The sequence below is a fragment of the Chenopodium album genome, chromosome 13, assembly GCF_948465745.1.
Source record: "Chenopodium album chromosome 13, dcCheAlbu1.1, whole genome shotgun sequence".
Classification (NCBI taxonomy): domain Eukaryota; kingdom Viridiplantae; phylum Streptophyta; class Magnoliopsida; order Caryophyllales; family Amaranthaceae; genus Chenopodium; species Chenopodium album.
Window position 1 is genome coordinate 10857738 of NC_137846.1, and position 23902 is coordinate 10881639.

The 23902-nt window shown below is 35.4% G+C and overlaps 2 protein-coding genes and 1 long non-coding RNA gene across 4 annotated transcripts; 1 reads left to right on the forward strand and 2 right to left on the reverse strand.

Moving 5' to 3' along the window:
- The first annotated feature begins 222 nt into the window (after window positions 1-222).
- Window positions 223-15416, forward strand: LOC145574576 (5'-3' exoribonuclease 4-like). Of its 2 annotated transcripts, none has more exons than XM_081632401.1 (22): window positions 223-667; window positions 4395-4497; window positions 4587-4663; window positions 4756-4947; window positions 5109-5228; window positions 5337-5399; window positions 5490-5627; window positions 5735-5899; window positions 6118-6195; window positions 6872-6958; window positions 7479-7571; window positions 8549-8644; window positions 9981-10051; window positions 10308-10436; window positions 10526-10602; window positions 10681-10721; window positions 10854-10928; window positions 12923-13074; window positions 13154-13258; window positions 13340-13415; window positions 13639-13721; window positions 14372-15416. In XM_081632401.1, exons 1-22 carry the CDS (start codon window positions 461-463, stop codon window positions 14970-14972), a joined length of 2829 nt encoding a protein of 942 aa, XP_081488527.1. In that variant the 5' UTR covers window positions 223-460; the 3' UTR covers window positions 14973-15416. The 2 variants fall into 2 exon arrangements, with proteins under 2 accessions (XP_081488527.1, XP_081488528.1); XM_081632402.1 differs by having other exon boundaries at window positions 5337-5375.
- Window positions 15417-18081: 2665 nt separating this feature from the next.
- LOC145574577 (uncharacterized) lies at window positions 18082-18927 on the reverse strand. Its single transcript, XM_081632403.1, has one exon. The coding sequence runs from the start codon at window positions 18767-18769 to the stop codon at window positions 18182-18184; it is 588 nt and encodes a 195-aa protein (XP_081488529.1). The 5' UTR covers window positions 18770-18927; the 3' UTR covers window positions 18082-18181.
- Window positions 18928-19520: 593 nt separating this feature from the next.
- On the reverse strand, window positions 19521-20283 carry LOC145576286 (uncharacterized). Its single transcript, XR_014098349.1, has 2 exons — window positions 20184-20283; window positions 19521-19592 (listed from the first exon to the last, which is right to left on the reverse strand). It is a non-coding gene; the product is annotated as an uncharacterized LOC145576286 (long non-coding RNA).
- Window positions 20284-23902: the final 3619 nt, after the last annotated feature.

Genomic DNA, 23902 nt, shown 5'->3' on the forward strand with positions numbered 1-23902 from the left:
TAATAATAATTGTAATAATAATAATAATAGTAATAATAACAATATTAATAATAATAATAATAATAATGATAATAATAAAAATAATAATAATAATAATAATAATGAAATCTATTCTGCTCTGCTCTGCTTCAATCTGCTCTGCTCTGCTTTGCTGAAATCTGCTCTGCTCTGCTGAAATCTACTCTGCTCTGCCTAGAAGCTCAAAAGAACAGGGGCTAACAAAGACTAAAAAGTTAAGAACCATCAACCAAAAAACCCAGCATTCATACCTTTCCACCTAAATTTGATTTCCCTCCTTAGAATTCTTCTTCTTCATCATAATAAAAAGGTCAAAATCATTAAAAAAAAAAAAACCCCAATTTATCATCTTCAATTCTCTCTCCTTCCTTCTTCAATCAGCTGTGTATTTCTTGAAGATTCACAACAAACCCAGATCTCAATTATCTGATTAGTTAATTTAATGGGGGTTCCCGCATTCTATAGGTGGTTAGCTGATCGCTACCCATTGGCGATTTCCAACGTTGTTGAAGAAGAACCAAAAGAGGATGAAAACGGCGTCGTTTACCCTGTAGATGTTTCAAGACCTAATCCTAATGGCATGGAGTTTGATAATTTGTACTTGGATATGAATGGAATTATTCATCCTTGTTTTCACCCGGATAAAAGGGTAATATTCTTTTCTTTTCAAGCAATTTTAATTTGAATTTTTTTTTTTTTTTTTTTTTTTTTTTTTTTTTTTTTTTTGAGCATGTTTGGTTAAAGTTTTGGACTTTTGGATTATTGGGTATGTGGGACATTTCGGATTTTTAATTTGGTGGAGAGTAGTGTAAGTAATGCTTAAACTGTAAATTGTATTGTTTTTTGAGGTTTTGAGTTGGGCACTGTGTTATGTGAATTGGGGTTTTGAGTAAGAACTTTTGGGTTGTTTGGTATGTGAGAATTTCGTAAATTCAAGTATGAACTTTTGGTTATTGTGTAAACAAGAGCTATGAGGTCATTGATTGGCTAAGAAACTTGAATTGGCTAAGAAACCTGTAGCGATCAGCTATGAGGTTACTTTTTGGCTTAGATAAGATGTTGAATGCTCGTTTTTCACATGTGAGATGAAGAATGAGGTTTTTTAAATGTGTTGTTTGTACTGTTTACCACCAAATGAGAATTTGGGAAATTTAAGTTTGAACTCTTTTTAATGTTTGAGGGTTTCAATTGGTATTTGATGGCTAGACACTTGTGATAAATTTGTGGTTTGATTCATTACCAAAATCAAGTAAATATGGGATATGCTGCTGTTATTGATGAGTTGCTAAGTAGAACTGTTGTTCGTTGTTGAGAGAGTGAGTGCAAATGTGATATCTGCATGGAAAATACGTTAAGATACTCTCTTTGATAATGCCAGATGACCACATTGAACTGGATAACACTTTCAAATTGAGGTTTTATACACTTTGGGCCTGAACACTGTATTAAGCAATCTAGCTCTCTTTTCTATAATTGGTTAACTAGTCACTTGGAGATAGCTTGTCAATTCTGGTGGTTATTCATACATTGTCAATAAAACTGCACAATATTAGTTTTCTGCTTTATAAACTGTTAAGAAAATTTGTCAATAAAACTGCACAAAATTAGTTTTCTGTTTTATAAACTGTTAAGAAAATATTTTACTGGTGTTTGTTACTAGTGCTGGTACATCGGTACATGCATAACGGGGGATTGAAACACAAGGGGATTGCTTGGTATCCTTTGGCAGGAGGAGTTTATGGGTGGCAGGCATCCCTTGGTTGTGGGGATGAGATAAAGAGACGCATGGGAGGGAGGGAGAGAGAGTGAGGGGAGGGAGAGAGAGTGAAGAAGTTCATCGAGGTATAGGAGGAGATTAGTAGGAGAGCAAGTGGTGATTTGGGAGGATGCTAGTATAGTTTTTATCTAAAATATGGTTAGTGTTTATCGATGAATGGTTGTAATTTTGATGTTTGGTAAATGCAGATGATTTTGTAATTGCATTACTAGTATATACTGTCAATTTTTTGATTAAATATATTTTTCATAAGCTTATACTTTTATGTTGATAAGAGACTAATTAGGTGCACTTGGAATGTTTACCTAAGCTTTGTAAGTTCCACTTTGCATGCCAGCTCCCTTTATTCCTGTTTTGCAGCTGGGGGCTTATGCAGAACTCCTTGCCAGTACAGCTGTACAGGAACAATGATAGGTTTCAAAGAATCTCTATTATGTTATTACCTGTTGCTCATTTCAACAGCTTAGCTCTCACATCTAGGGATGGTTATGGGACAAAGAGACAGGTTTAGGGAAGGGGTCCCCATATATGTACCTGCGTAGGATTTTCTCCGCCCTTATCTACCCCATGCCACCATGCTTAATATTGTCCTTCACTCTGATCTGGCTGGCAAAACCTTGTAACTCATGCTCACATAGATATCCATTGCCTGCTTTACCTGTCTGCATAACCTGCTTCAACTGAATACTTTTAATCCATTCAAAGACAGAAAAAGTAACATTAAAGGTTTGTATCGCAAAAAATGGTCAACAGTAAAGGATGACCTAGCATCAAAAGGACAAAACATAAAATGATCTATCAGCAAAAGAAAATAATGGGTATGGGGAGAGAAAAACTAAAATTATCTTAAGCATCATGAAATTCAAGAAATATAACAGATATAGTTGAAATCTTCTTGGTGCATTACTGTCATGTTAACAAATACGAGAGACCTAACAGTCAGCGCAAACTTATCACAACAGGTAAAGATTCTAAATTTATATTGAAAGGTATCTTTATTAGAGTTTGACCTAACATAAAAATAAATTTTACCAAGATCTCAAATCACCGATAGCAGTGCTTTCCAACAGATTTTGCAATTTGATAACAGTGAAGCAAAAATGGAAGCCAGGAATTTATGAGAGAACGATCTGTTATTTGAACTTGGGTACCCATTTCCAATACGGTTACGTGTCCAAGTGTCCAACTAGGTTATTTCGAGCAATTCATGATTTTGGTCCAAAATGAAGGTTCATTCCTATGTCCGAGTGGAGGATCCGATACACGTACTTGAGGTAAAATGAAGAGTGTGAGTAATGAAGAGAGAAATAGCAAAGTTGTAGGAAGTTTTTATGAGCGTGTCTTAATTGAGATAGCCATGGTAGAGAATAAATTTGTATATATTGTGTATGGAAGGGAAGCATTGAGGAAAAATTAGAGTAAGCTCTTAGTTTCGTCTTTGGATTGGATGGTTGAGGGAGGGCTTGAGAGCTAGAGAAAGATGTTTGGTTGGGAATTTAAAGAAAGGGACGAAGTAAGAAATGTTGAAGTGTGTTGGGAAGGCTACAAATGGAAGTGATATGTATAGGTTTGGGCAAGCTAGGTTGCACAAAAACGGATACGGGGACGGGATGCGGCAAAATCAAAATTCAAAAAATGAGTATGGCATGGATACGGCAAAAAAAAAAAAAAAAAAAAAAGCAAATTATGAATCCTTAAGATGTTTCAAAAAAAATCCATACAACACAAATTAAAAGAAAAACTACAGGGTACACAAATAAGAGAGGTCGATTCAATTTTCAACGATCAAACTTTTTTTCAAATCTGGCTTAGGTCGCAAACTCCAAATAAAATAAGAGCTGGGAATCAAGATATACGAGGAAAAATAAAAACCAAAACCACCTACTAACCTGTGGCTACCACGAATCGAAACAAAAAAGAAAAACCATAAACTTAAACGAAAAAAAAACCCCTAAGCTTAATTGTTCATAAAAAAAAAAAAAAAAGAGGAAGCAAACTTCAATCAGATCTAAAATGAAGAAAAGGAAAAAAAAAAAAAAAAGAAGAGAGAGAGAGAGAGGCTAGGAAGAGTGAGAACAAAGCTTCGTGTGGATGGGCAAGTTTTGGAATGGGCCATTATTTTGGACAGAGGTAGTATTGTATTTTGTCACGAAGTTGATGTTTTATTATTTTATTCTAAGAAGCAGGAGGAAGAAATTACTTTTTTCAAATTTGAACCAGAAATTGATTTTGTGAATCATCAGATTTTTACTGGAGGAGTGACCTGGCTTTAGGGTCTTTGGGTTCATAATTCAGTATCCTGTAAATCTGTAATATTCTTAGTCAATATCATGATAATGAAATAATGGCAGTGAACGCTTGCTTGTCACCAGTGCTTATGAAGTAGCAAATTGATTTCTTCATTGTAAAATTTATCTTTGATTCACTTCCTTTTTAGAGAAAGACTAAATGAGCAGAGTGAATAATGTGTAAGAATATCTGGAAGGTTTTCTTTTTTTGCCGTTAGGAAGTTAATCAGAAAAATGTTATGAAAGTTGAAAAAGGGGAACTTGCCAATTTTTGATTTTTTTTTATTTATTTATTTATTTTTATGATGCAGCCTGCACCTACAACATATGATGAGGTGTTCCAATCGATTTTTGCATACATTGATCATTTATTTTCATTGGTTCGTCCAAGGAAGATTCTCTACATGGCAATTGGTAAATTTCCTTACCATATTCCCTCTTTATCTTTTATTATTACTTATTTATATTGTGGAATAATTCTTTTTTCATCCTGGATATGATAGATGGAGTTGCTCCAAGGGCTAAAATGAATCAGCAACGTTCGCGGCGCTTCAGAGCTGCAAAAGATGCTGCAGAGGCTGTTAGTTTTTCTTTCTCATTATTTGGCTGATCTTTTTCTTACTTCTTATCGGCAATTGAAAATCCTGATGTTGTGCATATTGTATCTCCTAGGAAGCAGAGGAGGAAAGACTGAAAAAAGAGTTTGAGGCTGAAGGAAGGACTTTGGCTTCTAAGGAGAGGCGAGAAACCAGTGACTCAAATGTCATCACTCCAGGTACAGAATTTATGTTTGTGCTCTCGGTGGCACTTCAGTATTATGTACAGAAGAGATTGAACAACCAGGCTGGCTGGCGGAGGGTAAAGGTTAGTGTCAAATAGTTCCCATTATCTTACTCCCTTGAAGATCGGATGATTCCTTTATACTGGAGTAATCCCTTCTTTATCTCTTCCCCATATACTTCTTGATTTCAGGATAATTTCTCTCTATATGTATTTATGCGACTGCATTGGGTGCTTGTTTGAAGGTTATTCTATCCGATGCTAATGTGCCCGGCGAAGGAGAACATAAAATTATGTCGTATATTCGGTTGCAAAGAGATCTCCCTGGTTTTGATCCCAATACTCGACACTGCTTGTATGGTTTGGTGAGTTCATTGTGATCCTTCTACGTATCCCCATACATTGATATACTGTGATTGATTTCATCCCGTTGCTTGTATATTATTGACAATCTGTTTGATTTCAATTGACAGGATGCTGATTTGATTATGTTGGCGCTGGCCACGCATGAGGTACACTTTTCAATTCTGAGAGAGGTTTGTTACATTCTACATTGTGCTTTAGTGAAATGGTTTATAGAACTTGTTTATCTTTGTCATTTTATAACCAATTTGCTTCCAATGTAGGTCATCACTATGCCTTCACAACAGGAGAAATGTTTTCTTTGTGGTCAAGGTGGTCATTTGGCAGCAGATTGTCGTGCTAAGCCTGATAAAAATGGAAACTTGGTAGATGACACTCCTATATACAAGAAAAAATATCAGGTTGCTTGCTTGGCATCCTTGGCTCTTGTAATTCTTGATTGATTTGTTTGCAGCCATATTTATTTACTCTGTAATTATTGAATTGTTTTGTCTATGAATTTTTGCAGTTCCTCCAAATTTGGGTATTAAGAGAATATCTGCAATTTGACCTGGAAATTCCTAATCCTCCCTTTACTATGAATTTTGAACGTTTAATTGATGATTTTGTGTTCCTGTGTTTCTTCGTTGGCAATGACTTCCTTCCGCATATGCCTACACTAGAAATTCGAGAGGTATGATTTATGAAAGTTTATGCATCCACGCTTCGTGCTTTCACTTTTCTTGCCATGTTAAGAATTTATTTAGCTTATAATTTATCTTCCCTCTTAGATTACAAAACTCATAGTATTTAGATGTTTGCACCATCAATGTGGAAATTCTCTCTCCCAACCTTTCTTGTTGCTATTGATCATCCTTTACACCTGTATGACCTGTTTCTTTTCTGATTCAGGGTGCTATAAACCTGCTGATGAATGTATACAGAAGCGAATTTGCGGCTATGGGTGGTTATCTTACTGAGGCTGGTGAAGTAAGTTGGTTCCCAATTCAGATTTGACGGTTTAAGTTATATGTCAATGGAAATGGGTTTTTTTTAATGTAGTATGGAGTGAGTTGGGGAAATGGTATAATACGAATGAAAATAGTAGCAAATAAATTGATTATTGCCTTTCAATGTTCTATGGTAATTTGAATGTCTGTTTTTTAGATAGAATTAGCTTTGCTTAGAAAAGGCAATCGATGAATGGGGAAACAAATTGGGATGAAGGTTCTTTATCTTTGCCAGAAAATGTCATAGTTCCTAAAAACACTGAGGTGTTTGTTTGAGGAATTTGGCATTTATTCTATCGAAGATGTTTAATAACTAGGAAATAATTTGTAGTTTTGATTAGAATTCTCCTTGGAGGCTTGGAAGGTGATTGTGCTGCACTTACACATGCTATGTGATTTGTCTATAAGTCACTGATAGGATGCTAGTCATTACATTTGGTTTAGCAAACCTTGGTAATAGTGCTGAATGCGAACATAGATGGTTATTCTTCTAGTCAATAGTCTTGAATTCAGAAACTGCACTGTCTACAAAAGTAAAGCCCAAGAATTAGGAAATTTTCACAAAAGTAAAGCCCAAAAATGGAGATTTATAAGGCTGTAATTGATTGATTTGTAGTTCTTGAATGGAGCTAACGGTAGTATTTTTGGGTATACAGGTCTTTCTAGATAAAGTGGAACATTTTGTTCAGTCAGTTGCAGTTCATGAAGAGCAAATCTTCCAGAAACGGGTTCGCTTACAGCAGGTGCCCATTACCTTGGTTTTTATTCTTATAATTTATTTGATGTACTTCAGTTGACAATGTATTGACAATGTGGGTCTTATGCATTGGGTTCTGCTTACATGCAGACATGCAGTGTGTCAATTTCTATGCATATGCTTTATGTCCTAAGTTGCTAACTTCTTTTGTACTATCTTATTAATTTTGATTTATGCATTTCTGAGAGCTTGTTACTTTTTGCTAAATATTGTTACATTTTTATGATTTATTATTTCAATATATCTTATATAAATTTGCATATCCTCTTTTTTTGTTTGTTTGAAAGTCGAAATTGTGTTGCAGTAGGTTAATTTAGTTCTATATTGTTTCCATGACAATTGTAGTTAGCTGTTCATGTAGCTATTCATTTCTCTCTCTCTCTCTCTCTCTCTCTCTCTCTCTCTCTCTCTATATATATATATATATATATATATATATATATATATATATATATATTTTTTTTTTTTGGGTTGCGGGTTATTAATAATCCTTCTTTGATTTACAGTATTATGAGAACAATGAGGAGATGAAAAACAAGGCTAGAAGAGAATCAGGAGATCCCTCCTTTGAAGAGCCACCGCCTCCAGCGGAAGATAAGGTGAGAACTATTGGCTTAATCATTTGACCATCTTCGAAGACCCCACTGCTATTGGGTCTTGACCAGTGGCATGACTTTAAGGAACTGGGAAACAATTGGCCGATCTTTGGTGGCTGATTTTATTATCTCTCTTTTTTCTAAATAATTTGCTTGATATGGATGTTGTACTGGCCAATTCATCAAATTCCAGAGAACAGACCCCTTATCATTATTTAGTTTAGTCGCTTTGTGGTGGTACTTCCTTTTATTTATTTTTATTTTTTATATCTACTTGGAAAACTTTTGGATTTGGCTCTAGTTTCATGTACATTTAGTGAATCTGTTAAACTACTTTGATTCCCTTAAAACTAATTGAAGCTTGATGCTTAGGATGCCGTGATAATGTTCTTGGTTGAACAAAATATCGCTCCAACCTTCCAGGAGTCTAGGCATCATTGTTGTTTTACTATATGATTGCTTGGAGGAAGGTGAAATGTAAAGGAATCTATTTGCATATTTTCTTTTCTTTTTTACTCTCTAAAAGATGTTTTCTGCTTGTTTGATATCATCACTAATTTTTGTAATTAATTATGTTTTGCAATATTTTTTTAAAAGATGTTTGCAACATATCTAGTATATATTGAACCAGATTAGTTATATTGAACCAGATTGTGTGTGATGTGAACATTTAAAGTACATTGCTGTTTATGCACTAATTGCTGGGGTAGTTAAATCTTTCTTTTTGGGCATTCTTAATTTCTTAAGTATATCTCTTCCTCTGCTCCCTTATATCTGTTGCTTAAGGTTTGGCACACATTTTTAAGAGGTATCAGCTGTTGAATTGATATTTGAAATTGACTAGTATTTGAACACTGGTACTCAAAATGAATTAATTATACATTTCTTTGATACTTTAAATGAAAGACAGTATCTAATAAGCTATGTTAGGTGGTCAGATAATATAAGAAGGGAGTAATCAATTAGTATTGTTTCTGCAGGTCAAGCTTGGGGAGCCTGGATATAAGGAGAGATATTACGCCGATAAATTTGGTGCATCCAATCCAGAGGAAATTGACAAAATCAGGAAAGATGTGGTCAGTGATTCAGTTTCCACACTCAAGCAATTGAATACGTATAAGACATTATGCATCCTGCATTTTTTTCTTCTGCATGTTGCAATGTTTTTTATGTTTTTGGTTCAGAATTGCAGTTTTTAGAGAATACTTTGTCTGCTCAAGTTCATATAATTTTTTACCTTGTGGCAGAAGTGTTGTACATTGTTGTGAATTTTGTTTGGTGAGAGACATGTTGTTTCTTCAATGTCCTTGAAGTTAAGTTTAGGTATAGTTTCTTACTAGAACTGGGCATCTGTAATATTATGAGATAGGTGTAATAGACTAACTTTAGCAAGGGCAATTTGGGAAGTCTAATATAATTAGGTTAATAGTCTTTAGCTTTAGTATAAATAGAGAGAGGGGAAAAAAGGAGAAGCTAGGCAGAATTTTGGAGTGAATTCTTCGGAGAGTTGTGACCTCAAGTCACTATAGAGCTTGATAGGCTAAACCTATTGATTGTGTAAACCGTTGTTTAAGTAATTAAAGCCTCAATCTTTCTTCTTAAAATTTCTGCTTATTTATTTAATTATACAAATCAGATTGCTAGTCTATAATAAGCTACTAGTTTATAGATCCTTTTTGCACCCTTGATTCTAAAAGCAAAATCTGTTTTTTCTTTTCACCAATGGGCAGCCATTTTTTGGGATTTTATTTCTTGCCTTGTTTAAATATATTATTGAGTTTTCATTTTCACTGGTGGCCAGTGGGTGTGTCGGTTTTGTTGTTATCAGAACTGAACCTGATGCAGCATGTAGTGAGATCACGTAGTCTGTCCCTTGTATATACTAATGTCTTTTCTTTTCCCTTAAACTCATTTCTTGGGGGGTTGGTTATGGTGCTGTGTGGTTTTGGGTTGAAACTCTTCTCTTAGAATATATGACAGCTTTCACTTTTAATTGTTTATGGATAACTTGTTAGACATCTTCAACTTTGCCATCCTAGGTATCTTTCCAGAAGAGAAGTTTTCATTTCTGGACCTCATAGGTGGTCTCCCTTCTCTCCCCCCTCCAGCAAAAGAGTTTTATATGCCTTTTATAATTGGTCTGAAATCCAGCACTTGATGGTGCTGCGGTAGGTTTTATTTTCCTCTGCTTCTTGTTTTTAAGGAGATGGACATAGATCGATTGAACAACCTGATATGTTTTTGCTGCATCTTGTATTGGTTATGGAGCATATATATAACCAGGTTACTGACTCTTGACTTAATCAAGTGTCGAGACGGAGACTTTTCGTCTTTTATGATCAGATTTATTACTATTAAATTATTTCTTGGCAAAATCTTGTTTCCTTGACTTGTGATCTTACTTTCTTGCAGGTTTTGAAATATGTGGAAGGTTTATGTTGGGTTTGCCGTTACTACTACCAAGGTGTTTGCTCATGGCAATGGTAATTGGTTTGTTTGTCAAAACATGTTTACTGTCTACTGTAATCTCTTACTTGAAATAAATCATGTCTGTATAACTTCTCTAATTTACTTCACCACTAATTTTACTTGGGATAGATTATGTCTGTATGATTTCTTAAATGTTTTAAGGCATTTCTAATTGGTGGCATATGGCATGTTGTTCTGGGTCTTCCAGATTTGTTTTTGTTTTGTTTTTTTTGTTTTTATGTTTTTAATGTGTCTGATGCTTTTGTGAAGGTTCTATCCATACCATTATGCTCCATTTGCTTCTGATCTAAAAGATCTAGCTGATCTAGAAATTACATTTTTCTTGGGAGAGCCTTTCAAGCCATTTGATCAACTCTTGGGAACTCTACCAGCTGCAAGGTTTTGTTTGCTCATGTTTTCAGTTACCAGCTTGTCTCTGTGATATATGTTTGACCAATATGTATATTTTTTTTCTTCTAATGGTACAGTTCCAACGCTTTGCCGGAGATGTACAGGAAATTGATGACAGACCCATCTTCACCTCTGCTTGAGTTTTATCCTTCTGGTAATGTTACTCTGCTGTTTTTAGGTAGAAGTTAGTTACATGTTCTGTCACAATCTCACGTCAGCTTCATTTTCCCAGATTTTGATATTGATATGAATGGTAAACGTTTCGCTTGGCAGGTATTATTTAGGTCCATTAGAACATGTTTTCTTCTCCTTTTCCCTCTTGCTAAACTGATGAACTCAATAATTATTTTTTCTTCTTAATCTAATTTTCCCCCCTCTCCTACTTGCCAAAATTTTGGACACCAGGGTGTTGCAAAGTTGCCATTCATTGATGAAAAGAAATTGCTGGCTGAAACCAAGAAACTGGAGGAAACTTTGACGGTTAGTTTTTATGGGATCCTCATTTCTCTTGTTTTCTGTGCTATAGCATTGTCCTTTAAGTTGTATGTCATCACATTGCTAAAGTCTTAAGTACTATTTAGTCAGTTCTATTGAGTTTCGACACTTGCGCATTTTATGTGTTTTAGGAAATCAGATTGAACAGTCTTAGGGTCTGGCCAGTATTATATTTGTTGCACAATTGATTGCCATTCAGAGTTGGGGTTTGCTACCCTCCATTGGCAAGGGTATATAAAAGCGGGATGGAGGTGGAGCCTGCTCATGTCAAGGGTTTGAATTCTTCCTCCTTTTTTTGAGGCTATCTATAGGAATCTGGCGGCTCTGAAGCAAAGTGCTCTGAGTAGCGCTGGACACTGCTTGAATTTGTGGATATTGACTAGATTAGCTATAACGATAGCTTGAGGATATGATATCTTTGGCTTTAAACTCATTAGGGCTGGAGCTTGAGTATGGCTGCAATCAATCCGAGTCAAGCCGAATTTTAGTCTAAACGAGCTAAGCTTGATAAAAATTATTAGAGTTCAAGCTTGAATGAGCTATTTAAAATCTTGTTTAAGCTTGGCTCATTAAGAGTTTGACTTGTTTGAGCTTTGTTCACGAACGTGCTCGTTTATTTCGAGTTTAAGCTCGAGCTTGAATGAGCTTAAATCGGGCTTGATTAAATAAACGAGCTCTAATCTATAATTAGAAATGATTCCTTTCAAGTTTTATTGCATCCACTTAATTTTATACTTCGTATAAGATATTTTCATTCTTTCCAACAGAAAAAAGTTATGGCGGAGTTTTCATGCCCATATATGATGAAATAGTTACAAAGACGTACGAGTAAAAGATATTCAAATACAGTAAAGTAGGTTTAGTATAGTAGAAAAAAATTTCGAGCCTGAACGAGCTTTCACCAAGTTATAATCGGGCGTGAACAAGCTTTCACCAAGTTTCATATTCCCAGTTTTTTTTTTTTTGGTTGCTTGCACAGCCTACTAGAGATTAGTGGTATGGAGGCCAGGAGCCTCATTTAGACTTTGGGACAATGGTTATTATAAATGAAAGTCTGCCAGTCAGTCTTATACAAGAAGCTGGTGGAATTGGAACTGGGGATTTGTAGTGAAGGTGTTTATTACAAGGATTTAGGTTTTATATTTGTTTCTGTTTCCATATTCCGTGAGCCTCTTTCGCCACTAATCAGAAGCATAGTTTGTCTGTGTTCAGAAACTTTTCAAACTACTTTTCTGTGATGAATTCTTTGTAGAGATAGATTAAATTCTTGAAGAATATGCTCTTAATCAGCTACTTGAGTAACTTAAAAGTGCTTTTCTTGCTCATTATTGTTTGTTAATTTTTTACTTTATCATTTCAGTTAGCTTAGTCGGTTTAGATATCCTCTTGTTGTGGGATTAATTCATCGTTTGATTGTTATTGGTGTAAATTTCTCTATGCTCAGCGCATTCGTTCAGGGATTTATGAAAAGCAAAGTCTGTTGAAATGAAGGTTTTGCAGGGCATTCTTTTAAAAGCTCCAAGTGTGAGGTTTGGGGGAAGGCAAAGCAAGATTTTTAAGTACACTTATTTTCAAAATGGAATCTGATTTTTTGAGGTGTAAAATGTACTCTTAAATGCCTGCTTTTGTGCACCCTTATTTAACCCAAACAGGGTTGCCTGCTTTTGCCAAGCATTCTAATTTTACCCAAATAGGGATTTCTAATGGGAGGGGTTTTAAAAATCTCTGTTTGATTGAAAATCCATTTTTGAGTTTCCTTATGCTGTGTCATAGATATCCTTTTACACTAAAATTCAATGCACACAGCTTTCGATCATGTAGAGTCTAGAAGCACCATCATCTCATGCAATTTTTTTGCCTTCATGTCTGAGTTCAATATTATGCCTTTGGTTTTATCATATCTGACTCTAGGATCTTGATACTTGCTCACAGTTAAGTTGATTCTGTAGAACTTACTCTGATTCATATCACTTTGGCAGGTAGATGAGCAGCGCCGGAACTGTGTGATGTTTGATATGCTATATATCCATCCCGCACATCCTTTAGCTGCTCAAGTTTTGTCATATTACCATTTCTACTATCAGATGCCTCCTGACCAAAGATATGCTTGGCCAATTGACAGCTATGCCAGGTAGATTTTTGACTTTTAACCTTTTGACTTTCGAAGCTGATAAAGGTTTAACTTCGATGGTCATGTAATATTTATGCAGTGGTGGAATGAATGGTTATTTGTGGTTATCTGAAAGAAATGGGTGGAGGCAAGTGGTCGCTTCACCAGTTGCTGGGCTACCCAATATTACGAATAACCAAACTTTGTAAGTATCGTCTGCTGCTGTCATGTTTATGAGATTTGAATGTATTAGTGCTTACCACCAAGAGAAACATCTATTTTGCAGAAATGTGACATATTTGAATCCTCTGCCTCGTAAACACATCCCGGAGCCTCCAAAGGGTGCAATTATACCAGCTAAGGTATGTAGTTTCTTAGTATCTGAGACAACACTCATATATATACTCTAAGGCGTGGATTACTTTGTGACTTGCCAGTGGATTTATGATATTTACGTACTAATAATGTATGGAAACTAGTGAATTCTACAGATGATTGATAGCTTGAAGTGTCGACTATCTTTTGGAATTCAGTCCATCTTTTGGTATGCTAGCCTGAACTTTTCTTGCATTTTTTTCATTGCAGGTGATAAAATCTACTGACGTGAAACCTTTCCCCCCATTATGGCATGAAGACAATGGCAATAGGCGTCAATTTGGACGTGAAAGGTATAGCTTTAATCCATCTTCGATTTTACATGGTTCTTTTGGCTACCGACAGAAATAATGCATCATATTTGCACATGAAAATAAACGGAGTATTAATTTTTCAATTATACTTTAGTAGACAACTTTCCCTACTCAGGAGTTTTTATATAATGGGTTTGTTTTGAGTTGGACATACGTATCCCTAATTATGTTCCTTTCACGGCTTACTATTTGGATGTCTAACAGAGTTTCCATTTGAGTCAGTCAGATTGGACTTGGTGTACAGTTGATCCAATGAACTTTTGTGACTATATCTGCCTTATCTAGAAGTATATTGACAATTAGTTATAATATCTAATACTCAGTTTTTATTCAAAAAAAAAAAAAAAAACCTAAAATCTAATATGTAGTAGAATCTTAAATCGCGGTCTACTCAGCAATCCTATTACATTAACAGTAGACCTCACACTATGCTTACTTGCTACCAAGGTCCCCTGCCTATCATTAGACTACCATGTATGAGAGACAAATGATTCAATGACCTTTCTGCACATTCCTTATTATCGTGGAAAATTACAACGGCTTGGAAATAGAAAATGTCAGGGTCATTGTTGTACACTTTTTTCTTCTTGTTTTGATTTTTTCTAATACTGCTTACTCTTGTATCTCAGGCCTCAAGTACCAGGAGCAATACGGGGGCCTCAGTTGGGTGAAGCTGCTCATCGTCTTCTTAAGAACACATTAAATATTAAACATACTGATTCATCTCCTGGATTATTGGATTATATGCCCCATCGGAATCATCCAGGAAGCCATATGATTAATAGGCCAAGGCCAGCTGGACCTGCAGGGTATGAAAGAGGCTACTATGATGATAACAGTTACAATTATGGGCATCATCATACGCCCCGGCCTATGGCAAATGGCCACAGAATGCCCTATGAGCCCCGTGGAAGTAGACACAATGACAGATTACCACACAGAGAGGATGACCGTGATTTAGGAGCTGCTATGTCGAATATGACACTAGGAGGGATTTGTAATAGACCACCAGCTTTGATGAGGCCAAGGATGCAAAATACTGGGCCCATGCACAGTCAACAAAACAATTTTGTCCAAAATATGGGTCCTATTCCATCACCCCCTATCAACTGGATTAACAGACCAGTAGCTGGAAATAACATGCAATTCAGACAACAGGAGACATCACCCCAGAAGCCGCAAAAACAAGTTTACCAAATGAAGACACAACGACCAACACAACAAGAATGATTTGATTGCTGAAACTGTGGACATTTGTTCCAAAATATTGTTGATCTGTATAGTACATGTATGTTTTAGATCAACGACACAATTGTTGTGACATCTCATTGCAAAGAGGAGCCACCTGATTATTTCAGGACGTGCAGAAGCGACGTGGTAATTGTTGTCAGATGCATAATTTCGCATGCTTGCTCATGTTCTGTTATAGTGTATCGACATGTTATCTAGGTCATTTTGGTGGCCGTGCATCTGTAAATTCATTACTTTACAGTTAGTAGTACGGTCATTGGTAGACACTTGACAATTTGACATCGAAGATCTAGATCAGTTGTATTCAAGTTACAAAAATCAGGGTAGTCACAGTAAGAAATGAACAATGGCATAGTTACACATTGGCTGATAAGCCAACTTTCTTTCCTCAATATACGGCTATATGTTTTTCTTTTGTGTTCATCAAGCTTCTCACCATCTTTAATATCAGTACTTGTATAAAACTTTTAGTATTGTTCATTGTTGGTGGATATCGGGAATACACTGTTGCAGTAAATTTGTCAAATAGTTGATCAGGCGTATTCTTAGCCACAAATTATCCTTTTCTTGCGTTGATTAGGCGTATTCTTAGCCACATATACACTGCAGTGGTTGTTTTGGTGAAGGTTCCCTTTGGAGGGGGGAACTTCTTCTTTGATTCTACTTCATCATAGATAAAAGATTGGACAAATTCCCTTCAATAATTTGAGGTTAAAATATTGTTGTAGTGAACAAGATACTGCACTCAGGGCTTACACCTTAAGGTCATGTCACTGTGATCAATTACTTCACAAAACACGTGATAGATGGGAAAGATTATCAGTAGTCGCTTGCAATAACTAGGCTGAAGGTGGTAGATTATTTAAATAGAGCTGAAAAGGGGTGTAGATGAAGGTTGTCAAAGCCGAGAGAGAAAGAGAGCCTGGATCACAGTCAGAGAATGAGATTGGGTAGGGGAGGGGGGGGGGGGTGTTCTACTTATTCTGATCAGCTGTCAAAGCCGAGAGAGAGAGAGCCTAGATTACAGTGGGAGAATGAGATAGGGTACGGGGGTTCTAGTTACTCTGATCAGCTGTCAAGGGTAGGAGGAAAGGGGCAGCTATTATTATATAAATTGCACATAGAGATTTAGTTTTGTACGAAGCAAGCTTACTCCAAAGGTGGGGTGGGTTTCTCGTTTCTGTCATGAATCTCAAGAACAGAACGTCTTTTTGCTTATGAAGCATATCCTATACAACTTCTCAAAGTTCACCAGCATTTGTAGAGGGGTTATTCTACTTATAACGACGTACAAGAAACATTGGATAGATTCTCATATGAACTCATGGTCATGCCCTGTGACTGATTAGCAGCTACCAGTGATGACATAATCGCCTTGGTTGACATCACAGCCTTACAGGTTTACTGAAAAACTAATAATAGTCCATCGCTTCAACAAAGAATAAATCTTACACATTATTTAAAGAGAATTAGAAAGAAAATGAGAGAGAATCTTCATTGACAGAGAGAGAATTACATAATCAAGGAAATGAACCTAATACAGTTCTTACACATGTAATAACAAAACTAAAGGTAGGAAGTTTGTTAAGGAAACAAATGAGAAATAAGGGAGTTAGTTATAGCTAAATGCTGAGCTGGCTGATAACTTATGAGCTGATTATGATCAATCAAGGTGGATCATATTGATCATGATCAGTAATATCAGTATCCTGTCAGACATGGCTACATGGGTACGTCGTATGCGTAAGTGTCAAAATCGAGTACTTTATGAAGTAATCTGGTGCTTTTGGTCTGAAGTAAAGTGTAAAGTGTCTCTACCTATATTGGAGTGTCAAGGGGAATTGCCAGAAGAACTTCAGGTGGAATGAAGTGTTCGAGTTACATAGTTCAAAACATCAGGAAGTTACCAGTTAAATAGCTCTTGAGCAGGGAACTTGTTAAACGGAAATAAGATCAAACAAGAATAAGAATGTATATATGTTTGCTGACATATATTTGCAACCGCAATAACATTAAAACTGTGAAACAGAAATCCCAAATCCCAGTTGATTATAGGAATAGAGCTGATGACAAAATTCATCATCAAACAAAATATTCATCCGTACTGCAATCAACTAATATTTGAGCATCTTCGATCTTACCAACAAATAAACCTCAAATATAGTTGAAATATGCTCAAAAGCAATGAATCGTGTCATGCTGCATAATACCAAGTAATTGTTAACTAAAATGCTTCCCCAAAGATGTCAAATGTTCTATGGATATAAATTATTTAACATTTCTAACTCTTTTTTTTTTTTTTTTTTTTTCGATTCTGGGCCGTGAGAGTTGTTTGTTTCAGCTGCTATCTTTTTACCAGTAATAGGTACTGGTATTTACCCGGATTTCGTTCTCTCACTATCAGTTGAAAAAGTAGAAGCTATTTTATCCAATTATTTTTATAGATAGATCCTTTCATTTAATGAAATGAAAAAAGCAGTATTATTTACATAAGAAGAAGCAAGACAAAATTGGAATTCGAATCAGGCATTTCTGATGTTTGTGAGAACCATTTAAATCATGATTTAAATGGTTCTCACCTGTTACTAAGAGACTTGCCCATTGAGGTTTCTTAGAAGTTCGGGTGTATGAAGTGATAAAAGCCTCCTTACCATACCATACATTGCTAATAAGCACCTCTTACATAGCTCCTACTCATTTTGAAACACAAGGGGTTCAGATGTATGCAACCTTAACCTCATGTCAAAGAGAAGCTAATTCCTTCCCTTGATCATACATTGCTAATAAGCACCTCTTACATAGATCCTATTCATTTCGAAACACAAGGGGTTCAGATGTATGCTACCTTAACCTCATGTCAAAGAGAAGCTAATTCCTTCCCTTGATCACAGCTACAAAACTTACGTCTAACATTCTATACTTTACAACAAACAATGACAAACCCCACATTCCATTTCAATTCAATTCAATCCAATCCATACCATTAGCATGTCAATCTTGTTCAAAAACAATATCGAAAACACGAAAAAAGAAACACAATTCATCATCATGCACACAAAAAATCCACTACCAAATACCAAATCATCCATTCTTGAACCTTTTCCTTTTTACTCACATAATATAGTATAACAATTACATTACATTATAATATCTCCACCCCAAAAATTAATCTACATTACAAAATCATACTATTGCAAGAAATAACCAGATAAAAACAAACAAAAGAACAAAAACAAGCTACCATAAATAATCAAAGCCTTCTGACCAGAAGTAAGAGAATTACCCCCAAGTCCAAACTGTTGATTTTCAGCAAACCCAGCAATTTCAACACTTTTACTCTCAAAAAACCCTTTTGCTGCCCCACAAGTCGGGCATCTCCAATCTTCGGGCAGCTGCCCAAAGGGCAATCCAGGAGGAACAGGGTAACTAGGATCACCTGCAGATTCATCATATCTATAACCACATGATCTACACTCATAAATCCCAGTATTTAACACTGCAAATTTCTCCTCCAATCTTCGTTTATCAAGATTTTCTGTATCTAATGAACTGGGTTCCTCTGAATTTGTTTGTTCTGAAATGGGTTTATCTTCCTTTGACACATCAATTGATTTCGAGGCGAAACCGGCTCGGTTCGAGTGGTTCGCCTCGAGTGTAACTCCTTTGTAATTCATTGAGAATATGGTAGATGAAATGAATTGGGTTTTGGGTTTTAGTGGTGAAGGTGAAGTATGGTGGAATGAGAAGGTTGTTGGTCTTGTAATGGAGGAAGCCATTGTTATTGATTTTAATGGTGGTTTCAGAGTTTAATGGCTCAAAAATTGGGAAGAATTTGAGAGTGTGGTGAGCTTAAGTTTGTTGGTTTTGGTTCAAAGGTTGGAAGATTGTGGAGGGAAGAATGAGGATCCATGGAAAAGGCATATGCCAAATTTTAGACCTTTTGTTTTTGGGAGGGTGTTGGTTGGATAAGGTGTGGGGCTAAGCATTTTGCTTGTATCCTGTGGGTGAGCTCCACTTGTATGAGCTTCAACCATTTTTTGAATGGTTTGTGGGTGTTATACTTTCACATGAGAAAATTGAATAGGTTATAGCTTAATAAGATCGGTTTAAATTATACTAGTTAGGATCAGAAATTACTCCGTATTAAACTTTGATAAAAAAAGAATACTGAAGTATATTATTTAGTGAAGTGAAAAATCTTAAATCCTAGTACAATCAATCAATTTGGTAATTTGGTTGACTAAGAACCAGCTCCCGTTCTTTTCTTCTAATTTCCATCTTCAGATTAGAACACCTAAAGTGCGTAAGTAACTTATCCTTTCTTCAAAGCTTTTGAAGACTTTAGAAGTGTAATCCTCGCTGTAGTAGGTATAAATTCGACCTTTATCGATCACCACACCGGGACGAACCAGCAGGACACCTGCAGCATAAGGAAAATGAAAAGTAGTTTCGTTTAGTACGAGATCGCTTCACACCTCGCGGTGCTTACACCTCTCGCCTATCGAAGTTCTGATCTGGACCGCAGCCTCCCGGGCGAGGGCATTTCTGCTTCACTCTGCTCTAAGGGTATAGCAGCTGTCGTTCGAAACAAGTTTCTCACTCACAAGTCGTAGCTTCGCTCCTCCGCTGTGTTTGTGCTCCCCCCGTGGGTTGGGGGTCGCGTCCCGAGAACCGCTACCTATTGCAAAGCGGGGGATTTAGCTTAGGGATTGGGGTAATTCGAAGGCTACACGTGAAAGGATTCTTTAGCCTCGGGTTGGTGGAGGACAGGCTAGGCTGTGGAATCGCCGGGGCCTCTAGTAAAATAGTGGCGAAACTTAACTGTTTCGTCAGTTCGACCGGTATCATGCATGTACGTGGAGGAAGAAGGCTATGGTTGCATGAGGAAATTCAGAAACCGTTCTTGCGGTTTTCTTGCCGATTTGTCCCTTTTTTCCTGTTTTTTAAGGAAAATAAGGGACCGCCGTGCTGCTATATTTTGTTACCCCCGTCGCGTCGCTCGTTTTAGATGGCATATACAAATGGTTGTGTAGCCGATGATTTACCGGCCCTTTCAGAACCAACTCACGAATCCACTAAAAGCCTCTCCGAGAACCGCTACCTATTGCAAAGCGGGGGCTTTAGCTTAGAGATTGGGGTAATTCGAAGGCTACACGTGAAAGGATTCTTTAGATGTATGTTGCCCTCCACAAAGTCGTAGCTTCGCTACTCGGTTGTGCTCCCCCCGTGGGTGGGGGTCGCGTCCTTCGAAAATCCGAATTCGAGGTTGGGGCGAATTCGGTTTTCTCAGGGCCTCTAATTTAGAAAAGAATATTCCACTTATAACTTTTGTTTCAACTTTCTTTATTATAGATATAAGAAATGAACTTTAGAGGTTTTTGCCTAGTACTTAATTGTACATATTAAGTGAGAAATGAAGATTATATATTTGTATATGAATTGTTTGCTTTAAGCCTAATGACCTAACCTCTCTCAACTCATGAAGTTAGAATTAGTAAGTGCCTCTTATGTAGTGTTGATGAGTACATAACTCATTAGCGTGCCTCTTTTGAAAATGTGGCAAACTCCTACTAGGTTAGGGTATTTTTATGTCGTGCTTGACTGGCTCTTGTCAGTCTGATCTATGCTTAACTCTATGCAGAGAATCGGTGACGGCCTTTTACATTTATATTTTTGTACTGACAAACCTCTTATTAATTGCCCTAATAACATTCTTGAGGCCAAATGATATCAGCTTATAGTAGGAAATACGTCGATGTAGAGACATAATTAAAAAGTGTCCATGTAGGGCCTGTTCTCTTCGGCTTATTTTCAGTTTAGTTCACTTCATCTCCAATCAGTTCAGTTCAGTTCCTTATTTCCTTCTCTCATAAAATATTTTAGTTCAGTACTTCAGTTCAGCTCCAATCAGTTCAGCTCAGTTCAGTCAAGTCAATGAGAACAGGCCCGTAGTCGATCTAAACTTGAATGTCCAATCTACTCTTGATCCTTGTAAAAGATAAAGAATTTGTATCAAATTAGCTTTATTAAGATAAGTAGGATTCGAATTAAGCTTATGTTGGATAATTTTTATAGCGACTGTGAATATCACATCCTGCTTAGAATTTAGATGCGAACAATACTTTGCAAAGTTGATTAGTTCGAGCATGAACATATTGACCAAATTTCACTACATTATTAGGAATACTAGAATTTAATTTTTATCCCAAAATGGATCTCTTTGAGGTTGAGACAATTGAGTAAATGAAATTTGAGACGACATTTTTAAGGATTACCGTTATAATGTTGCATATAGAGACTACCACGTAATGTTCAAATTATATGAAAAAACGGTAAATAAAAACATAGCTTGCATGTTCAAATCTTGTATACACAATATTACTCGTACAATTTTAGTGAGAAAATAGTAAATGATAGAGACTACTAAGTAATACCTAAACTTCTTCTAGGATACTTTTAATAAATATTTAAACATGTGGATTTAGATAATATCCATGGCATTATAGAGCAACAATTCATATCGTCCTACTTTCTTGGCATAGCAACAAATCATGTTATACACATTGAGGTTTGTTCTTTACATCCTTTTGGACAGGTTCCTTTGCATCTCTTTCTACTTCTTCAATATTAGTCGCTATTCATAAAATTATGTCAAATTCTAATAGTAAATATTAATGTTCTAATAAGAGTTGTTGCATATTTTAAGCAATAGATCTTTGAAATTAAAATTATAAACTATGATTAAAATTATAAACTACGAAGTACTTAAGGAAAGATATATGATGGTAAATTAGCTCCTTCTAGTTAGGGATCATAATTGCTTTCCCGTTAAAACGCTAGTACCAATTGGCTGTTGGTGTAGTGGTGATTGGGACTATACTTGGTAGGGAGCACCTATGTTCGATTCCCCGCAACAATAATTGGGAGGGGACTGGAACCTAACCATCCAAGACTGATTCCCAAATCCGGATTAATCCAAAGAGTGAAACCGTTTGGAACTCCAAAAAATTAAAACGCTAGTCGAAAAAACATGTCAAAAGTTTTATATCTTAATAAATGGATTCTTAATTATCAACTCAGAAGTAACTTTTCATTCTCTTAACATAAATCAAGCGATACATACAATAATAAGAAATACTCCCTCCGTTACAATATGATAGTCCCATATGGAATCAATCACAGAAAATAAGAAAATAAGAATATTTGGAATCTAACATTAAAGTTAAAAACAATTCATAAATAGTTTTGCATTCTTTAAATTTTTTTGATTTTTTTTAGGAAACCATCAACCATAATTACATTAATTCAAGGGAATAATTTCTTTACTTAGAGTCATATAATCAATTCACAATCAATTAATTTAACCAATCAGAATTTAATATGTATAAAATAGGAAATAAAAACTAAGTTAAAAGTGGAATACATTCAATATTGGTAAATCTTTTTAAAACGTCCAAAATAGTATATGGGACTAACAAACTGAAACGGAGGGAGTAAGTAATAACGAGAAACAATTCCTATTTACGTTCTTTCTTTCTTAGGGATAGAACACAAAATGGTTTCCTTCTGAATTTTGCGTAAGTATTTAATACCTAATGTATTCTACTGGTATGGCATTTCAAAATTAAAATAACATGCTAGCTAATGTCTTTATTACTTAGATGCAAATTCATGCAGACCGTATTATACTTGATTAAGGGTCTGTTCATATTTATTGAACTGAACTGATCGGAGCTGAACTGAACTGAAGTGAACCGATTGGAGCTGAACTGAACTGAATATTTTATGAGAGAGGAAAATTAGGAGCTGAAGTGAACTGATTGGAGCTAAATTGAACTGAAATTAAGTAAATGTGAACGGACCCTAAGTAAATAACTCAACAAAAATCCACAATTTCATCCACAATTGCTTAAGTAATGTTTTCATTTTTAAACGCAATAAATCTTTGATTACGGTAACTTGCTGTTTTAATTTATATATATATATATATATATATATATATATATATATATATATATATATATAGAGAGAGAGAGAGAGAGAGAGAGAGAGAGAGAGAGAGAGAGAGAGAGAGAGAGAGGCTCATATAAGAACCCTCCTCTATATAAGAACTCAATCTTATATAAAATCCAATCACAACCCTTTATTAGTTTTAATCTAACCATCTAAAATGAATCTTTAATAATGGCATTTCTGTAATTTTGAGGAGTTCATATTTAGAATATAGGAAAAAAATTTAGAACATAGTCAGAAAAAATTTAGAACATAAGCTGTAGACAAAAATTTAGAACATAAGTTGAAAGGTAATTTATAGTTGAAAAATTAATTTATAGCATAGAAAATAAATTTATAACATAAGCTGAAAAAATTATTTAGAATATAGGAAAAAACTTAGAACATAATCTGAAAAAATAATTTGGAACATATAGGAACAAATTTAGAACATTAGCTAAAAAAAATTTAGATTATAGAAAATAATTTGGAACATAAGTAGAAATAATTTAGAATATAGAAAAAAAATTTAGAACATAGGAACAAATTTAGAACATAAGCTAAAAAAAATTGGAACATAGGAAATAATTTGGAATATAAGTAGGAAAAATTTAGAATATGGGAAAAACTTTAGAACATAAGCAGAAAAAAATTTAGAACATAGGAAAAAGTTTAAAACATAAAGCGTTCTTACATAAGAAAGGGTTCTTATATAAGGAGGGTTCTTACCGGATCCCTCTCCTATATATATATTTCACCACCATTTAACATTTTCCGTTAAAAACCCCGTTAAATTTAACCTTTAAAAAAAATTCTTCGATTTTCATGACAAAAACATGCTCCTAGATGTTTTGGGGGTTATTTTTGTCATGCAGGTCCAATTTGAAGTCAAAATTTACAAATAATGATTGAAATTG